Genomic DNA, 22257 nt, shown 5'->3' with positions numbered 1-22257 from the left:
CTCTGAGGTCGCCGTGTCTCTTGTTTGTGTGCTGTGAAATGTTGTTATGAGATCCAGCTTACTGTGACTGCCTGTCTGAAGGCTCCTCCAGCTGGTGGAGCATGATCTGAATGAGGGTCTGCAGCAGAGGTACCAGTCTGTCAGCTGAGGTCAGGCTGCCAGATGAAGGCACATGGATGAGGGCCGCTCGCCTCTGACCGTGATACAGTGAGCAGTAATACGCAAAATCACAAAGGTACCTGAGGAGGACAGAAAGCAATATCTCATATTCTTCAGTGTCCGTCAACATGGTGCAGGAAAAGATGTGTACCTGCCAGCGTCTCTTGAATAAATGACATCCATCGCTGCTTGTCTGACCACAGCCCTCATGTCAACGACCGAGTCCAGTTTCTCCGGTCCTCCTTCCACGCAGCAGTGATTCTCAGGACAGAAGCCGCTCACATCCTTATCTCTGTACCCGCTGTTCTTCCCCGTCTGCTCCAAAATGACGACACTGGAGCCTCTGGCTACGCCCAAATGCACAGCAAACTGGGACACACACAGACACAGTGTTAAGTGAAATATTTATCTTCTCAGACCACAATTTTAACATTTACTATCTCAAACAGGATTGTAGGAACAGTTGAGCTCATGTGAAGGTGGTGGATATTTACAGGTTCATTCCAACAGTACATCCAAACTGAACTTGTTTTAGGTAGATAAATTAATTAATGAATAAAGGAATCATTATTTTATTCCTGGTAGTGTAGATTAATATTTGGAACATTTAGAGCTGTTAGGGAGAAAAAAACAAACAAAAAAACCAACAAACTAATGAGTTAAACAAAATAACACAATTCAAATTAGTAATCTTGGCACTTCATTTTTGGCAACTGCTTATAAATTCATGGGTAAGACTTATTATTTCAGTATTTCTAAAAATCCAAAGGCTACGGCCCTTGATTATTTTTACCTTTGGGTGAAGAGTTTGCCAAACGTCAGCAATGATTTTCTGCGTCCGAACATAACTCACTGGTACCTCCTTGATGTAAACATCATTCTGTTCTCCCAAACCGACCGACTTCAACCCCTTTGAATAAACAAATATGAGATATTGTTAGTCTTTAACGTCTGACAGTGTGCATGTAACGCACTGACTGCTGCTTCTCAAACACTACCTGAGCTGCTGTCCAGCTGGGGTTCACTAAGAACTGCCTGAAAGGTCCAAAGCCTTAGAAAATGGGACAAAAACCTCAAAATGATTTGAAGAGTTAATGTATTCACGAGAAAAGGCTTTATTATTTTTTTTTTACCTGTAACGACCACGACTTCTGCTTCATTCATGGCGCAGTCAACTTTATGCAGCCAGCGAGGAAGGGTTGTTTTCTACGCACTTGGTATGAGGAGGCTGAAAAATAAAAAGATAATTTTAGCCACCGCAACTTAACTTTTTGTCCGCTTGGGGGAGCTATTCTACGGGAAATAAAAGATGAAAAGACATTGAGGAAATGATGCATTCAGTTGCCTGCGGCAAGTTCTGACATCCAGGCTTACGTGTAATCCCATTTAATTTTGCCTGAAAATAAGCCTGAACTGCCACTACCACTTAGGTCTAGGATAATACATATTTATACTTTTTAAAAAATAATTGATGTGAGGTGCCACTCAAAGCTGTGTGTTTGTTGTTTTTTTGAATTGGAAAGGATAAATTACAATTCATCATAAGGGAACTTGAGCGTTGTTTAAGCTACAAAGTGCCATATCACTGCATGCCATTTTTTGGGTTCTTATTTGCTTACTGTTCCGACAGATTCGGTTTAGATTTTTGCTACCGCTATTTTAATAAATAAACAAAGGAAAAACAAGCATCTGTCAGACAATGGTAGCGGGATACAGTACAGAGTAAGTACAGAAAGAGACACAGAAGTACAGAAAGTAACCGGGTAGTCTACAGTAAATGCACGTTTCCACCACACATGTTCGCTAACAATTAGAGGAGAGGCAGCTAAGTTTATGTAGACCAACAATCTATTTATTTTATACCTAAACTCGAATATGTAGATAACCTTTTTTTCTAAACGTCTTTAATTTCATTTTTTTATTTGGATTTTTTAAATTCGATGTATACAACTTTAATTCTTAGTTTACAGTGTCAGAGCTGAATATTCCGCACAGCCTTTAAATGCAGCGTAACATCTGCCAGGGACGCGGACGCGTTTAGGACGATCCTGTGAGGCAGGACCCGCCCTCCTTCTCCTCTTGCACTTGTCAAAGGCCACCGATCGCAAATGACATCACAGTCGTACCCGCAGACTCACACGCAGATTGCACCGGGACAACCTGCCTTCTAAGTTAACATACAGCCAGGGCATTTAAAACAAACAAACAAACAAAAAAAAAAAACTTACTTCATATCATTTAGATGCCACAATGCTGCCTTTCAGAAGAACTTTTGAGAGCGAAAAACACCAGCTGCAGGAGCTCAACAGCAGACTTGCCCAGTACCTTTCCAGGACGAAGCAACTGGAGCAGGAAAATGCGCATCTGATTACTGAAATAAACAAACTAAGGCAAGCGAAAGCGGCGGAACGGGAGACGACGTACAAGGATGAGATGCGGGATCTGAGGAGAATGGTGGGGCAGCTGTCGTTGGAAAAGTCCCAGGCTGAGATGGAGAGGGAGAAGCTATGGCGGGAGTTGCAGATGGTCCGGTCTCTGTGCAACGAGCAGACTGAAGTGTGCAGGGACATCAGCGGCGACCTGAAAGGCTGCGAGACGGAGCTTCACCACGCTCACAAGACCAACACTGAACTCCAGCAGCGTTTATTTCAGCTGGAGAACGAGTATAAGTGTTTGGAGGATGCACACAGGCAAGAAATGGGCCGTCTCCGGCGTCAGGTGGTGCCCGTCGTCACGCAAACTTACCGCGGACCTCCGGCGGCCTCCATGGAAGAGGTGCAAGAGTACGCCCGCGGTCTGTCCGAAGGATGGATTGAGACCTTTGAAATGTACCAGCAGAAGGTGGAGGAGATGGAGCAGTCGATTAAAGCGGACCAGGCGATGCTGAGCGACCTGCAGAGGGAAAAGATGCTGTACGCCTCAGAGTTGGACAAAGTGCGCATGGAGGCGGAAAAACAAAGCCAGAATCAAATGCTCCTTGAAGAACAACTGATGCACATGCAGGAAAAATTCAGGGTGGACTGCAGTGAATATCAGGTGAGGGGGAAAGTGTATTGTAACAGAACAGTACAGGGAAAGCACCACATTTCTATTTCACCGAGACCGAAGCGAAGCCAGAGGCTGTGGGGTTTATTTCCGATAGTGAAATAGGCTACAAATTAAAATTCACATTAAAACACGTTACACGCATAGTATAAATGGAAAAATAGGCATTTCTCTCCTGTACCACAGTGAGCCACAAGAGATGGGGGAGGCTACTCCCTCTTGTACCTGCCCCACCCACTGCTCTGACACAGCTGTAGCTGTCAACATGCTACAAACTATCAAACTGATTTTTAAGGCTGAGCAGTCATCTAAATTATTACTATATGATCACAACTTAGGTTGACATTCCTAACAGGAACAGCTATGATGACATCCTGGAAATGGCCTAATTCTGGCTTCATCTGGTCCTAAAAGCACACAGGCAGTAGATGTTGTCTGTGAAATTAAGATGACTCTCCCCCTCCCCAGCACATTACCGATAGCAGGCTAAGTGGTGGCTGACAAATTTGTGTTCCCATAACAGTCAAAAGCATGGATTCTTGCATGCAACATTTGACCTCAGTGTGAAAGGATTGAATCGCTTGAGTAGCTGAACCACATTCTATCTCCCCTGTACTTTATGGCTGCTAGATTACACCAGCCACTTAAACCAATTAGCTGTCAGACTGGCAAATCCTCATTAGCCGCCTAAAGATGGAGCCCTAAGCAGGTCAGTCAGTTACAAATAACTACGCTGGTCTTACACTACAAGGATATCTCCATTATTGTAACAAAAACAAATTTCTCACATTTTAACCCAGTGGTTAATTTAAAATAAAGCATGACATCTGCTGAAGGATGTCAAATATTAAAAAAAGGCTAATGGATAAATTACAGAAGTCATATTAAGTTGTCCAAAATGATGAATGTAGTCTTTAATGAGAACAGACTTCATTTTGTTCAGCCAGTGCCCAATCCTTCTGCATTAGAAGAAAAATAAGTTTTGGGGACAGAAACAACACAAAATTTAGGCTGCAATAAAATAAAATGTGGTCACAAAGGTTATGGTTAAAACAGAAGCAGCATGATTGCAGTATGTTCACTTAATTTGCAGACCCCAGATTTGTAAAATGAAATGTTCAAAGTGAAAACTTGTTTTTTATTATTATTATTATTATTATTATTCCTCCAGATGATTATTGAGCAGCTGGAGCACGAGAGAAACGTGATGGCTGAAACTATTGCTGAAAAGATGCGAGAGCATCAGCATCTTCTTCAGGTTAAGATGGATCTGGGTATGGAGGTGGCTGCCTACAGGTAATGAGCTCATTTACTTTTTTGTCCAGTCACTGCAGACATTTTGATGTCATTATAGGGAAAGGAGCGCAGTTCTATTCTAATGCTCCAGTAAGCACTGACAGTGTGACAGTGAACTGGCATGCACAATACCACAACACTGAAAAATGAAGCTATTAAATGGAATTCAGCCATGATTAATGTTATTACTTACACTTTTTTCTTTTCGTGCTCTGACATGTCAAAATGTCTTCAGTGTAAAAGGCCAGTATGAGCAGAGTTTGGGGCCATAAAAAAGCAAATATCCTACATTTCTGTTAAAGGTTTTAATATTTCCTCTGGTTCAAGAAGCTTAATTGAGCAAACTTGAGTTGAATCACAAAATTACAAAAATTGGGATTATGGTTTTCTTTAAATAGTGATGAAAATGTGCTTTAAAAAATACAGCCAGTACACTCAGAAATACATGGCTTTAAACAGAGAAGTATTGAATTAAGGAAGCTCAAATTTAAAAGGTAAATCTTCGTTCTGCTGTTCAAGAACAGATTAATGGTCAAACCAGCTGTTACCCTTAGCTTAAGTAGTCATTTTATCAAACAAATAAAAATTTGAACAATAAGACAAACTGAGACATAGTACATATTTACAGCTACCACACATACTGCATATTCGATTTTAACAGGGTTCTTCTTAAACTTTCTCTGTGGTTTATTTTAGAGATTGACCGATGTGTTTTTTCAGGGACGACATCGGTTACTAACAATCGAGGAGATAATCTATGGTTTAATGTGGATTAAGCAGTAATGAAATGTCACTTAATTGGCTACATTTACTCAAGTACTGTACTTGAGTGCAAATCTGAGGTACTTTGAGTATTTTCTGCTACTTTATGCTTGCACTCCACTACAATTGGGAGGCAAATATTGTATTTTTTTTTTCTCCACGACATTTGATTACTTTAGTTACCGGTTACTTTGGAGATTGTGATTAATACAAAACCTATCAACTATTAACAACAGTTATGATGTATTATTATATAATAAGCAACCCCCCGCAGTAAGCTTTGGTCTCCAAATGTGTTCATCTTTGCCCTTCCATGGCACAGTAGCCTTCAGTTTTGATAGGCTATTTACATATGATGTGTAAACAGTCAGCTAGCATTGTGGGCGGGACATTGAGTGAGACCACAGTGAGAGAGAGAGAGGCGGCTGCATCACGGTCAAAAGCGGCACATTTTGACATTAATTTATTTTTGCCACTCACACAAAAAAAATGCTGAATATCTGATCTAAAAATCAGCCAGGCTGATAATTGGTCTTACCCTTCGTTTACTTTAACTGTTCATGTAATAGACTGGCATGTCAAGCCTTCATGTTCCTGACAGAGATCACACACGGTCACGTATTAACAGAAAAGCAAAGTTATATGAAGTAAAATATTGTATTTTTTCAGTTATCCATAACCTCTTACTTCATATCTCAAGTTATCTATAGAGTCTTCAACAGCTCTTGAAATTATTATTGTAATTAGTACGCCAATTCCTGTGAAGTTCTTTCGAAGATTTCCTACTTCGTTGTGTCTCTATAAGGCAGATTCTGCATGTCTGGTTTGTTTTATGTGTTTGGAATGGACAGAATGTTTGCTCAGAGACGTTCTAGTGGCATGTGTTTTTGTATGTGTCACGAGTCAGCTTTTGCTTTGGGATTTACAGGGAAGTGTGGACCGCCCTGCATTGTAGCTGTTATTTTTAGGTCAGTCTTTGGGAAGGCACTCTCCAGAGAGGTTGTTCCTTTTTGAGATACTTTGGTTTGTTCAGTAAGTTGTAGGTTTGATGAAGCATGGCCAAGGAAAGGTGAGCCGTTGAAGCTAATTATTACACAGTCTTTATTACATGACAGTGGCTTGTTATGTTTTTGATGATTGCCATCCTATATATGGTCACGTCTTGAGTTCACACTGTCTTGTAAGCCTGTTGCGCTTTGTTTGAGAACACTGAGATGGCAGAGCTGAGTGATGTCCACCATCTTGTGAGGTATTTGTCTTGAATCTTTTTTTGATATGGGAACAAATAACTATATTAAAACAGGGGGACAATCAGTGATATACAATGACTAATTTGATCTTTGTCTTGCTTCTTGCTTGTTCAGGGCTCTTCTGGAAGGCGAGAGAGTGGGTCTGCAAGATGCTCATAGGAAAGTGACTCAACATCAAAGAGAAAGAATAATAGGTACTGTATTTTAAAAAAATTATTGCTGTTACTGTTTGAATACATTTTAAGACTGATTTTTAAAGGAACAGTTGGAACATCGTGTCAAATGCCCATTTTCCTTCATGCTAGAGAAGATTGATATCATTCAAATACTTGTATGTAAAAACTACAAATTTGTGGTTTTATGGCTAGTTGTGTGACACTATTTTTTTTTAGGCATGAGCAGTGACTTCATGGAGTCTTCACTGGTTGCCTGGTAACCTCACAGTGATGACAAAACTCCAGAAAGTCATTGTTCCAAGTCAAAACGCGATCTAGTATATAACCCTAAGTAAAACAACAAATTGTTGTATTCACAAGACAGAACTTGTTCATTAGTGAACTCGGGAGGTTCGTTTGCACTTCGTTTGTGATGCTAGGCTGCTAGCTTTATATTTTCTGAACAAATATCAGTGGTTTTGATCTTTTGATCTACATTTTGCCAAGAAAGCCAATCATGTTGCACTATTCCTTTAAGTATTTGTGTGGTAATTCCTGCTACTTAATTCTCTGTCCCAGATATCAGACTGCCTGCCCAGCCCTACACCCCAAGAGCTTCCACCTTTAACACCAGACAACATATGGATATCAGGTACACGCCGCCATCTTCAAACCTGAGAAGGTCCCCTGCACCTCCCTCTGGGTCCATAAGTCCTTCTAGGGTCATTCCTATTTCAGTGGCAGGCAGAACTCGGCATCAGAGTCCTGCCTCCAGAAGGGACATGATCTCATTCACCAAAGCTCGGTCCGCCACCTCTGCCCCTGCTACCACCACTGCCACTACTGCCAAAGATAAACAAATAGGACAGAAAGAAAACCAAATTGATCCAACTGGACGGAAAACAATGGGAATGGAGAAGACTGTGAAAATCAAACAGGTCTCTGACATAGAGAACCAAGTCAGTCCCATCAAATCCATCTCTACTGAGACTAAATCAGTCAGAGTGGTGTCACCTCCAATGATGAGCCTGGGTATGAAAACTCAGAGAGAATGCAAAAAGCAAGTGTCAGATGAAAAAGAAAAAGATAAAGTAGATGGAGATGAGTTCAGAAATGAAGGGAAAACAGAGCCTATAAAAGGCACAAGTGAGAAAAAGATATTAGATTCTGTGTCTGTGGAGGAGATAATTGAGAAAGTGATAAAACCAGCAGGTCTGGAAGCAAAGGTTTGCTCCTCAGGAGATTCAAAGATAAGGTATCATGTGGAGAAAACTGAGCAGGAGGATGGCACAAGTAAGACACAGATTGTACTGGAGTCCAAAGTGGAGGAAGAAGTGGACATAACTGAGGACTCAGCGTTGGCTGAACTACTGAACCAAGGGGTTAAAAAGGTGTCACTGGAAGACATCAAGGACACAGCAACAGGAAGCATGATCAAGAACTTGTTAAGTGGCCTGCAGGGCCACGAGGACCTGGGAAATAAGTCTGTCAATGTGGAAATCATTGAGGAACCAGTGGAGTCTCACAGTGATGAGGAGATTGAGGTTGAACAGAAGACCAGATCTAGTTTTTATGAGCCCTCTTCAACCTATTTCCAAATTGAGGAGCTAGAAAATGTCCCTCATGGCACTCAGTTTCAGAGGAGTGATGGTGATACCATGAAAACCTCCATGCCAGATACAGATATAGACCACAGCAAGGTCGGATCTGTACAAGTTCAAGACGCTTCTAGAGAGACAGAATCTTCATATTTCTCCCATGACCAAGAGCCTCATGAGTATTTTGTCTCCACACCAGATGATAATTTTTCTGAACCTGAAGAAGGTGGTGGCATTACTTCATATGGTCATTATGGTATCTTAGATGACCTGTCAGATGAGAGGTATTATCAAGATGAAGTTCTTCCCCCAAGAAGAGTGATTGTAGAAGAAAGCGATGAATACAAGTTCACGTCAGGTGATCATTCGTTTGTCAAAGAGAGTTTCCCAGAGTGCATCATTGAAGAGGAGGTTCGTGTCTCCCCTGTAGTGCAAGAGTCAGTTCTCGAGTTCCTGAGAGAGGAATCTTTGGAGCCCAAAGAGCAGCTGAAGGGAGCTCTGGAGAAGCTACAAAGCTCTGTGTCAGGTCCACTGAGGGAGGAGTTAGCTTTTCTCACCAAAGTGGGGGCTGAAAGTCCACAGAATGTTGCTGTTGATGTAAAAAAAGTCCAACAGTCAAGTGACAATGGCACCACGACTATAGTTGCAGAGCTGAATGTCTCTCAAACCCTGGAAGATTCTGGGCTGCTGGAGACAGGAGATGATCTATCTGAAGAGCAGATCATGGCAGGTCTCAGATCATCTAACCTTGGGCTTGAGAAAGTCTTCCAGGGTGGGGCAGGAGGAGGATACAGCTTCAGAGTCTCCAAAGAAGAGGATGTTGTATATGGTGGAGAGTTCAAAGGCTTCACTAGAGAAGGAAAGTCTGTGTCTGAAATCACTGAGAAGCATATTAAATTGGGGCCATCAGAAAAGTCTTACACCTTCCAGATGGACATACAGGGCCGCCATGCTGAGGCAGCCCCAGAAGAAAAGCTGCAATCTCAAATTTTGGAGACCCCAGTGAAGATTTCTCAAGAGAAAAGAATTGCAACAGTTTACCTTGAAAGCCCAACAGATGATTAAGAAGTCAGTCAGAAATATTTTCAAACCCAGTACATGCCAATGTTAGGAGGTGCACATACAGAGGTTGTTCTAGTGCATCAGCCCCCTCAGACATGGCATTAATGCTGCTTGCACACAATGTAATAATGCTGAAAGCTTTGCAGTAAAACATAACGTATCTATTTGATATGTGTACTCTTTTACTGTACCTACATGATTTAAGGAAAACTCAGTTATTCAGGCAAAATTACCAGACTAATACATCATTTTATAGTATTAACTGTGTCAGTACTGCAACAACCCAGATTCCAAAAAGTTAGGAGGCTGTGTAAACCATAAATAAAACCAAATGTGATCATTTGCTCATCCTCTCTTGACATATACTCAGCTACTGAGACAATATGTTTAATGTTTGAACTTTTTGTAAATATATGCTTATTCTGAATTTGATGCCAGTAACGCCAAACAAGTTGGGACAGAGACAACAAAAGACTGAGTTGTAATGTACTTTGTTGTGTATTGCTCAAAAAAACACCTGTTTGGAACATTCCACAGGTAAACAGGTTCATTGGTAACAGGTGACAGTATCATGGTTGGGATTGAAAAGGGATCCCCAAAAGGCTCAGCTGTTCATAAGCAAATCTGGGGCAAGGCTCACCACTTTGTGAACAACGCAAAACCGTTTCCATTCTGTTTTTATTTATATTTTACAGGGCATTACCATATTTTGGAATCAGGGTTGTATTAAAAACACTAAGTGCTAACTAATATGGGCTAGCTTTAGTTAAGATTGTAACATCTACATACTATAGCAAATCTGGTCATTAGCAATGAAGTGCTGCATTGGTGTGTGTTAACCTTTTATAACTTAAAAAAAAATTCTTCAAAGTGGTTTGTTTATTCTTTCTAGATTTCTCTATTTTTGTACTAACATGTTCCACAACTTAAATATCCCATTTGGCAATTTTCAAAACCCCATCACAGCAACCATGACATCATGGCTGTGTCCGTGTCTTGTTGAAGCTACTTTGTTGTACATTTAATGAAAGCCAACATTCTACAGTTTTATGCGGAGTTATGAGATATTAAGCACTGCTTGCAGATTGAGGCGTGAATTTTTCTTGACTTGGGCACTGTTGCCAAATGGAATAGCTTTAGTATATACTGCATCTTGGAACATAGTTTATTTTAAGCAGTAGTCAGTGAAGTGTACAGAATGTAGTGATTCTTGTAGCTGAGGTGAGTGAGAGTGGAGAAAAAGATAATTTGTCTTAAGAAAAAGAAAAGTTTTAAAGTCTGAAATCGAGGTGTAGTGAAAGTAAATGTGTAACTTAAAGTGGTTGTTAAGTAACTAACAAAGTTTGGCATTTGCAGATTATTATATTTACTCACAACAATATAACATTTCACATTGTGATAAAGAAAAAAGAACTGCCCACTACATAAACAAAGTCAGGTTACATTGTCAGATTAATCCACTGGAAACAAGTATGTAAAATGTGTATCTTCATATGGTAAGTGTGACTACCATGCATTTCTAATTTCTCAACTGTTAACATTTTGATCTATAAAACTCATCAGGGAGCTGGGAATTTAAAATGGTAAATTATATCATTGAGAACTCCAAAAAGTCTTGTCAAATAAGATGAAAGAATCACAAGAAGTAGCAGCACCTTAATGAATTAAATAGATTTAATGATGGTGTTGCTGAAAAAATAAATAACCACATCTGATTTAGATGCAAAATATGTCTTGTTGGGTTGCCCATGCCCCTTTGCTCATAGACATTTGTTGGCTTGAAGGATTCACCTTTGCTCTAACATATGAGTAAGTTCACGACCATGACTATTTTTTAGATCATTAGCTTAGTGGTGTCCATTAGGGTTTGTTGTGTACTAGTTGCAGAGGCAGAAATCGTCCACCGTAGTTACAGTCTGGTTACATGTTTTGTACGTGTGTTGTAAGTGGCAGCGACATTTACACTTACACTTACACTTACACTTACACTTTACACTTTGTAATTAGTGAGCAATGTCTTCACATTTAGCTTTTTGACTGAAAGTGTAATGTTTAATCTGAATGCCATGCGTTAAGGAACATGTTCACTGTTACAAATCTATGAAACGTCGATTTAAAAATGTTTGCTGCATTTAATTGCTGAGATACAGCATATTTCCATAAATTATCTCATTCCAAAAACTGAAACAATGTAAACAAAAAAAAAACATTATAACATCAGTGCACTTAAAATGTGGCTTAATAAGGAATCTTTGATAAGTAAATACATGTATGTACACAGTGTAATCTGAATATCATGTGCCATTTCATAGTATAAAACATGTATACAACAGCATAAAGAAAATCCATTGATGTTTAAATTATATTGAGTGAGTCAAATGTTCAATAAGTGTTTCATGCAAACCCCAACACTTTTGCTTTTATTGACAGCAATCTATTGAACAAATGGCAGAATTTCTATGATTAAAAAGGTTCTGACCATTATGTGAAGACTGACTGACATCTTAACAGAATTAAAAAATCTACTGCAGGAATGTTTTCTAATTGTGAGTATTTCTTTGTAGCTAGCTTATTTCACCTGATACATAAAATTATGTACTACTTAGTAGTTCTAAACCGGCAAGGTTATTGTAGTGACAAAAAAAAGAACATTTCAAGAGTTGGACATAGAGTTCCCATCATTCCCAAAGGATGGTACAACTGAAAATGTTTGAGGTTTTGTTTTCCTTCTACCTTGTCTCTGTTGTCCTTCAGCCACCTCTGGTGCCCTGAAAAACAAACCATACAAGTGCATTATTGCCTGTATTCTTAGGCTTGTATAAGATAAGATAAAATAAGATAAGATAAGATGAACTTTATTGATCCCACAGTGGGGAAATTCACAACAAGTGAATTTCCCCACTGTGGGATCAATAAAGTTCACATGTTATTCCGCCTCATCTTTTCATCATACTTTTAAGTGAATAAAAATGGTTATGCAGATTTACCGAGCCAACATGTCCACAGCTTTTTGTGTAGCTTTTGTCTTCTTATGTTGAGGACCATACAACAAATTCTGGATCTCCAGGCACTAAAATAAATAATAATAATAAAAATAATAACAATGACAACAGAGTAAGTGGTAGAGGGGAGGTGCACTGCATAGTCCAGAAGGGAAAAAAACACTTCCTAGCAACATGTGAATGCACTAAACATCCCAAAATAACCACTGTAGCTGTCCAAGGTTTAGATAACACCTGTGCTTACCACTCGGGGTGTCAGGTCAACAAGGGGGATTCACTTCATTAGATTTATTCTGAGGACCCCAAAGCAGCAACCCAGGAATCTGAGGTCCTTATCAAATTTAAGAAGTAACCTGAGTCACTTTCCACTCCACATTCAGTCCAATCAAATGGGGGAAACGAGCAATGACTGCTTTCTTTCTTTCTTTCTTTCTTTCTTCTTTCTAGACAATGTCAAAAAATACTGGCTAACTGAATAAAATCCAGAAAAGTCCAAACTTTTAACTACAAACAGATGTGATATGATTACAGTGTGGGTGCATACACAGAGACACAACAGAGAAGACAAATGTCTGTATGCCACTCCTGCAATCATCAAAAACAACAAGATTTGAAGAGAACTTTGTTAAAGTAGGCATAAAGGGAGCGAAAAGTTTCCCTCTTCACCAGGAAAGTAAAACACTCGGTAATCTGGAACAGATCCATCTGGCCTCTTGGATGTTTTCACTGTTGCTAAGGTTGATGTCATGGAAGGTCTTTTTTTTTCAGCAGCACTACAGAGGAAAGGGGGAAAGTATGTATGCGTACCATTGTTCACTATGTTTTTATTTACTGTATCTACTGCAAGAGCAAGGTTTCCTCTGGAAAAACAAGTTACTTAATCAAGTGCAGATGGTGTCGTGATGACAGGAAACGGGTGTCCGGACATATCAGCTCTGTGTCAGTGTATTTCAAAGGTTACTTGTCGGACGTGGTGTCGAGAGAGTGAGCCCTGATGTGCCTTGTCAGTGCAGTGGGGGACTTGGACCCTCTCTGCCAAAACAAAGCCAACATAGCAACCAGGCTCCTTTATTTACACACGTCATTACTAGTATGAAGAAATCCCCATTTACTGGTTTTATTTTTGTATGTTTGACATTTGGCAGAACTGAGCTCATACGGCAAATGTGCACTCATACTGAATATGAAAAACCAAACACTCATTACATAAGAAATAAAGCAGTAACATCTGAAGGAATATGACTACATTAATTAAAAGACTGCTCTTTATTCAATGTAAATGTGTTGAAAGACATGCAAATGTCACTTTAGTTTCAAAGGACATAATGGCATACCACACTAATTGGGGTCAGTGTCCCTTTAATTGACAGCAGTTAACAAACTGCCAGTCTGGTTTCAAAGTTGTGTTGCCCATCTGTCAGGCTCCATCCAGACTGAGGAAACACAAAGTCACGCTGTGTGATATTTTACACCAGAGAGGACTGCAATGCACACTGCACCTTTCCAAGATTAGCATGCGACTCTGATAGCACTGAGCATTAGGGAGGATGGTGGAAATAGATCATCTCAACATGACAGGGGCTCTTTGTGTATATATTTTAAGCAGGCCTCTCACTGGTGTAGATGGACACACCCACTGACTCCTGGCCTTTTATTAAATCCTCTCAAATACTTTTGGCAGGAACAACATCATTAGATGACAGTACCTTCTACTCTGTCCAGCTTTTCTAATATGCATTTACAGGTTGTAACCAAAACAAACATTAGCTGTGCTGTTTGTGTTGTTGTAACTTGTGATTACCTTTGTCATGATCCTGTGGGCCTGCTTCATTCTGCCCTCAGTCATCTCCACACTTCCTATGAGCTGAAGGGTGTCTGCTACCTCAACACTCAGATCTCCAAATGTAGATCTCTTTGTAGCGAGAGAAGCCCTCTGGATCTCCACACATCTCTACAATGGTACACTGAAAACAGGTAAATCACCTCTTGCCAACAGTGGTGAGAGCCACACCCACTGAGCAGGTGGAATAAATTCCCTGATGATCACAAACTTGGAGTGTGTTTCCACGGTGTAGCTGTGTGGATAATGAAATTTCAAAATTGCATGAGTCAAAATATGAGATCTCTATGATACTCTTTGCCCTGAGGAAATCACTGCAGTGACTCGCTATTCTTACAAATGTGTATGTTTGTAAGTGTGAGTGCAACCTCTTGCTGGCCAGTCACGAGGAGGAAACGACAGAAATCATCCTGGGCAGCGAGAAAGGCTGGACCATGCGGACCCACAGAGTTTTTGTATGCGCTCAGACACTGCTCAAAGTACTGACCCGCAGACTCTACACCATCATGAGGGAAAAAAAAAAACACACAACAAAACACAAATGATGCACTCTGACTTAAAATAAGGCAAGAATCGACAGCATAACGCGACATGATTATTTTTGTAGTTTTCTTCAAGTTGTCTTAAGTTTCCAGATGTCATGTTTTACGTAGGTGAGGCACACATTTTCCTTGAGATGGTTGACACGGGTAAATCGTAGTGACATGACTGGACTTGGACATGTTGTCAATATGGCTATTATAATTATAGGTTCCATAACACTATCTTAAAAAATTTTACATATAGAGAGACAATGTGAGGTTCAAATCCTAATGAAACCCTTGTGAATAACCATTCAGGCCTGGCTTGTGTCTCGGAATAGACTCACCATTGTGATGGGGCTCTGCTGCAGCAGAAAGGATGAGGGCCAGGCTGTGGGAGATCTGAGCCCCCTCCAGCTCCTCTGGGCTGTGACTCATAGCAATGGCATGAGCCTAGCAGAAACACCCGTGTGAAATAAGACGGATCACATATCACCAAATAAGAGGTGTAGGAACATTGCCTAACAACAAAGCTTGGCACGGTTTCAAGAAGCCTTCTTGTGTTTATACACTGTATGTTAGAATATAGCTGTGTACTCTGTGATGTGCAGGTGATACGCCCTTGCCTTAGAGAGATGTTCTATGGCTTGGTCCAGGTGCCCTTTGTCTTGTTCAATGACAGCCATGTCCCTATAGACAGAGCACGTCTTCTCTGGTTGACCACAGTCCTTCAGCAGTTGCAGAGACCTCTCACACTGAATTAATGCCTCCTCTGGTCTGTTGTGTTTCTTATAGACCCTATAGAACACAGAGGACATATGAATGGACAACTTGCCAAAGACAGAAAAGGCAGTGACCAGTTCAGCTGACTATATAAGGCAGGAGGGCAGAGTAATGATTAAAAAATAACCATGTCTACATCTCTATCTTTGAAAACATTTGCTCTGTCAAAGTGCGCTTGAGCAATGCAGAAGACCATTACAGATTTAAAAAGAAAATCAAAAATGCTACATAATATTTATTTAACATTTTATTAGTACAGTACATAAACATGAGCCTGTTACTTCATTATACAGAGCCTGTTTTACATCACTGAAGTAACTGCATGGTCTCCAGCCAAACCTAGACCCAGCAGAGTGGTGAAGGCTGTAGTGCCTGGCGTAATGCAGGCTATAATAGGTAACACTTGCACATTGGTCTTTTAACTGTTTTTGGTTGCATCCTATCTGGAATTTCAAACCTGTCTCTTCTGGGACTGAAGGTTAAACTGCTCCTTACCCCCTTACTTTAACCACAGCCTCTCAAAACTCCAACAGATAACTCCTGCATTGTGTTTAAACTCACATTCCGAGCTGTCTAAATTAGGGGATAGGAGAATTAGGAGACCAAAGCAAAGCTTAAGATCTTAGCATGGTCTGGATCAGAGGTCTACATTTAAACAGTTTGTCACCCATCCATACATGTGGCCTCACATATCTTGCTGATGCACACAACAGAGTGTTTGCTCTTTTAAAAGACAGCCACTTCCTGCCTGTTGTACCATAAAGTTGCTTGGGCTTCTACAAATCAATACAGTGGGAGAGCACAGAGAGGAGGAAGAGACGAGGGCTGCATTAAGCACTGCAAGGACCCTTGTTCCATCAGGCTATTCTGCTAACAGCTTCAAACCATCTAATGGACTCTAAATTTAATTCAGCTCTCGATTCAAGCGGGTGGCCTTTCTCAGAGGACACAACACTCACTACTGTACATCTTTAGATACATCGCAGTCAGACAGCAGTACGGGGAAGCCCTTTTCACACATCAGTTTTCCCATATCCACACTGTATGTAGAGGTCTATGTGGTTGTATGCTATTTAATTTAAGGTTTTATCCAGTGTTATGAGTACATACAGTATGTCTCAGCCTCTGTGGGAACTAAAGTCTTGACAGGATTATGTTGCTCACAACCCAATAACACATGAATCTGGGTATTCATGGCTCAGTGTTTAAATGTCAGCACCACAGGTTACAAAAACATTGAGCTGGCTTTGAAATTCCCTTTCTCATGAATCCAAGATTATCCTAACAGGCCATGATGGATACTAGGAGTTCCCCGCCCATAAGCGTTCATGGGGCAGGCACTTCAGGTCCTTTTAGGGCAGCAGCAATGTCTGAAACAGAGCTGAATTCCTGCATGGCTTGAGTACTGCCACTCTGCCTGCATGGACGGACAGAGACAATACCCTTCTATCCTCATCGTTCACTCTGCATCCTTACGCACTTTCTGGCAGAACGCTAATATGCCACATCCTGCTGACATTTACTAAGAGATCACAGGGCAGGCAATTAACATAAGTAAGGATTTGTAGATATGTTGCCAAGAAAGTCACACTGCTCTCTCTCTTTTTTTTTTTTTTAAATTTCCAGAACACAGTTGACGCAAGTTTTCTCTTGGCTTTCACTCGAAAAATGATACATCAAAAACCGAGCCAAGGTAAAAAGAAAGGGCCAAAGACACAGCTTTCTTACAGCAAATCTGCATGGTGCTGATGGTGTTCAGACAGGGTTTTTACTGTGTGGCTCAAATAGATATGGGTAAGAATACTTGTCCAGTCCTGAGTAGTGACTCTCAGACATGGCCATTTACAACAAAATCCCTGCTGGTTTTATTTGCACCAACTAATGGAAGACAATTACATCGGGAATAAGAGCTATCTTTTTGAAAAGAAAAACAAGCAGACTCTGGGTCCCAAGCATAAGAATACCAGTGCTGGTTGGTGTACAGCATCAACCATATGTAGGGTTCCTACGTATACAGTAAAGATTGTAGAACAGGGCCACTACTTTTGGAATCAGCACAAACTCTTGAAACTTACAGTTAAAATAATACAAAATAATTAAGTTCAGGGCAGGGAATATGAATTGGAAATATGGGGAATTTCTTCAAATTTAATAGTCAACACGAGGCAATTTGTTAAATATATTCTCAAAAGCTTAGATAAAGCCTGTCAACTAAAATATAGATTTCTGATAGCACTTATAAAGAAGTGAGGAAATCAAGTCACCTCGACAACCATGGCCATGTACAAAAGACCCACACAATAAATTTAAACTCAACAATAAAGCTTCCTTGAATGAAAGATCCTATCTGGCTTATCATGAGTGCACACCTTGAGTCTGAATCAAAAAGTGAGCAGAAAGTTTGGACCAGGATCTATAAGAGAGCTGAGCTTAGGTTATTGTTCCAGGCTTTAGTGGGAACATTCCCCTCCATCACAACAGTGTTGACTGACAGAGCTTTTAGAGGCATGCCAAATTCTTAGTCATCACCGAACAAAAGAGATTCAGCGAGCTTACACGCCAGCTAGAGTCTGCACATTTTTTCAATTACACAAATCATGTCAACAAACTCTGACTCTCTGAAACAGACCAAGAAGGCATCATTTACAAATTCCTATGAGTGTAGCTCAGCTCAGCTGCTGATAAGGCTTGTTTACTGTAAATACTGAAGTAGTGGAAAGTCTAAGATTTTAATTCTAAAGCTTACCTGTAAAATGGACTCCACACTCTACTACCGCTTTTGCTTACATATGAGACATAGAAAGAAATGTTTTCACCTCTCTGTGAAAACATTAATGATTTCCTTATTCAAAATACAATCAATATTGCCAAGTGTTCCATTTGTATTGCTTTGTACGTAGTTTAACTCACTCCTGTTCTTATGTGTTTATTGGCCAGTGTTGCTCATTGCTATTTTTATTGTATGCACAGAGCTTTCAGGCATGCTTTGCTTTGATACTGGGCTATAATAAACCTTGACTTGACCTGATTTAAGATATTAGTGGGATGATCTCAACCCAGGTGATACTACACTTCATTTCCTGGTTGTGCTTCTAATTTCACCCACTGTGATCTAAGTTATGACAAGTGGCTGCTATTTTTTCATTTAGCCAGGCTACACAGTTCCCAGACTATCATGCACGTGATTCACGTCTCCACCGTGTTCCACTGAGTCGTCGCTGTTTTCCCAAGCCTTGTGACCTCTGCGGTCAATACCGTCCTCAGATAACAAATGCACAATGTAAATTACATACAGCTCAAACAAACAAAAACCCCACCCAGTAAATCTGTGAGCACCATAACAAAATATCAACATTGATGATAGTGGAGAATTGAGTTAAGTTGTTGTTTGTAAGAGAACATGAAATAATGATGTTTTTACCAGCCTAACTTGGTCAGAAGAAAAGTGAAAGGTTGGCTTTTTGCAAATGTGCAGGAATCTATTGCCATCTTGTGGCCAAATTTAAATATAAAGTACAGTATTTGAAATTAGAAAAATATATGTAACAACTGGTGAAAATGTCAAATCTTCAAGACTATACTGTGAATCCCCACTGATAATACCCGATTTGTTACCTAACGGGGAAGATATTTGGCTCAGCATGAACATGATAACATAAGAGTCAAAGGAAATAAATAAAGCAAATCACATGACTAGCAGGAAGCAATGCTGAAAAGCTGAGTAGCAGCTGCTGTCATGTGCTATCGACCACAGATACCACATTAAAACCTCTAATTTATTGTATGCTTACTTCTTTTCTACCCTGACAACATGTGTGCTGATGCAAAAAAAAAAAAAAATATTACTCAAGTATTTTTCCACTACTTCACCTGGATAGACTAGTGGATATTTCCAGCTCATTTTTTATCCGCTCCTCTCGACTGATGCCACCGCATTGATGAAGCTCCTCAACAATATGTTCTGCCTGCAGAAAAGACGATTCTGCCTCCTCAAGGGTTGAAAAGTCAAGGACTTATTCATGTTGATATTAGCTGATAATTCTATTCGATTCCATATGTCAGTATAAAACATAACATGGCAAGGATATTGGGATGTAATCAGTGAGGCACCTCCCTGAGTGAGGTGTACACTCAGGAGACACATGAGAACCTCGAGCTTTTCTTCCCTGCTGGAGGAGATGGAGGAGCAGAAAGGCAGCAGCTCCCTGGCCAGGGCCGAGTGCTCGCGGGCTTGCAGTCCCCAGCCTGAGGGAACAAAGAGCCACCATTGAGGCAGCTAGATGAAATAATCATACTAAGCTGAAGTATGTGGCAGGTTGGAGAAAGAGTCTTTTACATTTACAACACTTTAATTGTTTTGTTGTTGTTGTTTTTTTCTTGTCGCAAGACGAGGCATTTATCATGGGTAAAAAGAGGTCAGATAGCAGGTGTGTAAATTGTAGGTGCACCATGCAAAGATCAAAAATCCATTTCATAATCTGCAGTTAAGATTTACAATGTACTCACACTATTATATTTTCAAAATTACCTTTGAACTGGAAATATGCTTTTGCCAGTCTGCCGTGGGCATGGGCTAGTTTCAGATGTCTGTCCCCATATACCAGCCTAGTCAGAGCCACACAACGTACAAGGTCCTGGATGCAAGCATCAAACTAGAGATACAGGAAATGACTGTCAGCATCCCTTTTAACATGACACAGAAAATTCATTGCCTCTATGCTGCTTGGATTTGAGGATTTACTGCCTTTTTTCTGCTTTATGTAACTGTAAACTGAATATCTTTATCTAATCTAATCAAAACTAATCAGTGAGTCTGCACATGAGTATCCTGGTGATGAGTGGGTTTTTAGAGTATCCTGGTTACATGTTGCTCATGAAAAGAGCTTATTATGTTATGTTTCTTCTAGCATTATATACAGGGGAAATTCCAAGGAAGGTGCCGTCAATTTAAATTGATGTGAGATGTACACGGATCAGCCACAACATTAACACCACTGACAGGTGAAGTAAATAACAATAATGATCTGTTTACACTGCAATGTCCTGCAGAGAAACCTTGGGATATGCAATCACGTGGATGTTCTTTGACTCGCACCAACCAACTTAACATTGCAAAACAAATACACAACTCCATGGCAACGGCTCCTCCCGTCAGCAGTGCCCCTCATCACATTTTGAAAACAGCTCAGGGACATCTCAAGGACCACAACAATGGCCTGCAGACTCCCCTATTTCAACCTGATAAAAAACTCTCTGGGATTCACTGGAATAATCCAAATCCAACCTCCACCCTCAATGCACAGGACCCAAAGGATCCAAAATTCTGATGAGGGTGTCCCTTCACCTGACAGGTCAGAGCTGTTTTGGCAGCACAAGGGGGGGCCTACAAAATATCAGACAGGTGGTATTAATGTTGCAGCTGATTGGTGTAGAGGTTAAAGGTGTGTAAGTTCATTATGGGATTCACAGAAACTGCATAACCATTTTTTTTTTTTTTTGTAATTCTCAGCATGAATAAGCACAAGCATATATTTAAGACCTTTTTATCATAAATGAGACCCCTGGAGTAATTGCTACTGTGGCATGTAAAGACTGTATTCACCATGTAAAATGCTATCGGAAATAATATTGTTAATTGTAGTCATAGTGGTATAAACAAGAACAAGATCTGCAGAAAGCAGTCTGTGAAGACAAATCTTATTAGCACAGTTAACTGCAAAATACAAACAACAGCTCTCACGTGAACTTGTGACTGCAAACTATACTGTACCCACCTCTTGGCTGTCTTCATGGGCTTGAGCTCGGCTTTCCAAGTATTTTAGCTTTTCTCCAGGTAGCATCATAACAAAGTCCCTATTTGCATATTCCGTTTGCGAGGCACTCAAAACATCTGAGTCACAAGGAGGAGATCCCACGCTGTGGAAAACATTTTTGTAACATTTTGTTACTGGGCCCGTGAAAAACCTTCAAACTAGACTGAAGAAATACAGACACACTTTAGGGCACAGTTAATACGGTGTTCATGCAGATAATACTCGTTTTTTCCCCCTTTTGGTTTGTTGTGGCAAGTACCATCATCTACCTAAACTGTTGAGTTAGGAAGAAATCACTTACTCAGCCGTAGACTCAGAGGAACAGGATCGTGATTTTGTCACTGTGTAATCATCAGCCATTTTTTAAAGCAGTATCTGTGAGACTTATACCGAACTGTTTCATACAGTTTATGGATATAGCTTTAGCTAGCTAGCGTTAACGTCGCCATCTATAGTTAACGCTCTTGACGTTTTTTGTTACCGTGGTTACACTGCGCGTGCTACCTCGCGTGAACAACTGCTGCTACTTCTCCACTTTAACGTTTCGATGATAACCGAAAACTCAGTTGTGATATTCTGTTCAACTCTAGAAGCCAGTCACACAAAGCTAGGCTGCTCAATGCCAGACTCGCTGTGGGAGCGAACTTAAAGGATCCATTACTGGCACAAACCTTTCTGAAGAGTAGAAAGGAAATGGGGTGCATTCAAGAACCGCGCCGTTCTGAATAACCCAAATTAGATGTATTTCATTAATTTCACAGTGTGATTGTCTAATAATACCTAGAAGTAAATCGACAAAAGCTCGAAATACGTGTCAGGTTTTTGGATAAGTACATAACCCAGGTTATAAACGCAGGTAAACGAGAGTTTAAAAAATAAATGGGAAGCTGCTATGGCCGCACAATTAGCAGTGACAAAACTGCGTTAACTGGTGTTCCTGTTAACTTTTCTGCAACAGTTAGGGCGGGACA

At 40.3% G+C, this 22257-nt stretch overlaps 3 protein-coding genes across 4 annotated transcripts; 1 reads left to right on the top strand and 2 right to left on the bottom strand.

The window, feature by feature from the left end:
* Window positions 1-58: 58 nt before the first annotated feature.
* Window positions 59-1323, bottom strand: pgpep1l (pyroglutamyl-peptidase I like). Its single transcript, XM_046394004.1, has 4 exons — window positions 1293-1323; window positions 1116-1210; window positions 311-528; window positions 59-239 (listed from the first exon to the last, which is right to left on the bottom strand). Exons 1-4 carry the CDS (start codon window positions 1321-1323, stop codon window positions 59-61), a joined length of 525 nt encoding a protein of 174 aa, XP_046249960.1.
* An 868-nt stretch (window positions 1324-2191) lies between these two features.
* Window positions 2192-9496, top strand: synm (synemin, intermediate filament protein). The gene is made up of 4 exons (XM_046394395.1): window positions 2192-3195; window positions 4376-4500; window positions 6627-6706; window positions 7247-9496. Exons 1-4 carry the CDS (start codon window positions 2410-2412, stop codon window positions 9328-9330), a joined length of 3075 nt encoding a protein of 1024 aa, XP_046250351.1. The 5' UTR covers window positions 2192-2409; the 3' UTR covers window positions 9331-9496.
* Window positions 9497-11357: 1861 nt separating this feature from the next.
* ttc23 (tetratricopeptide repeat domain 23) lies at window positions 11358-21944 on the bottom strand. 2 transcript variants are annotated; one of them, XM_046394396.1, is made up of 11 exons: window positions 21588-21944; window positions 21248-21389; window positions 20002-20125; window positions 19562-19718; window positions 19344-19469; window positions 15317-15488; window positions 15038-15143; window positions 14538-14665; window positions 14131-14280; window positions 12315-12397; window positions 11358-12095 (listed from the first exon to the last, which is right to left on the bottom strand). In XM_046394396.1, exons 1-11 carry the CDS (start codon window positions 21644-21646, stop codon window positions 11981-11983), a joined length of 1362 nt encoding a protein of 453 aa, XP_046250352.1. In that variant the 5' UTR covers window positions 21647-21944; the 3' UTR covers window positions 11358-11980. The 2 variants fall into 2 exon arrangements, with proteins under 2 accessions (XP_046250352.1, XP_046250353.1); XM_046394397.1 differs by lacking the exon at window positions 21588-21944 and having other exon boundaries at window positions 19562-19749; window positions 21248-21387.
* Between the last annotated feature and the right edge of the window lie 313 nt (window positions 21945-22257).

Source organism: Scatophagus argus, chromosome 7 (genome assembly GCF_020382885.2).
Source record: "Scatophagus argus isolate fScaArg1 chromosome 7, fScaArg1.pri, whole genome shotgun sequence".
Taxonomy (NCBI): domain Eukaryota; kingdom Metazoa; phylum Chordata; class Actinopteri; family Scatophagidae; genus Scatophagus; species Scatophagus argus.
The sequence above is the reverse complement of the archived record's forward strand: the minus strand, read 5'-3'. Positions and strand labels throughout refer to the sequence as shown.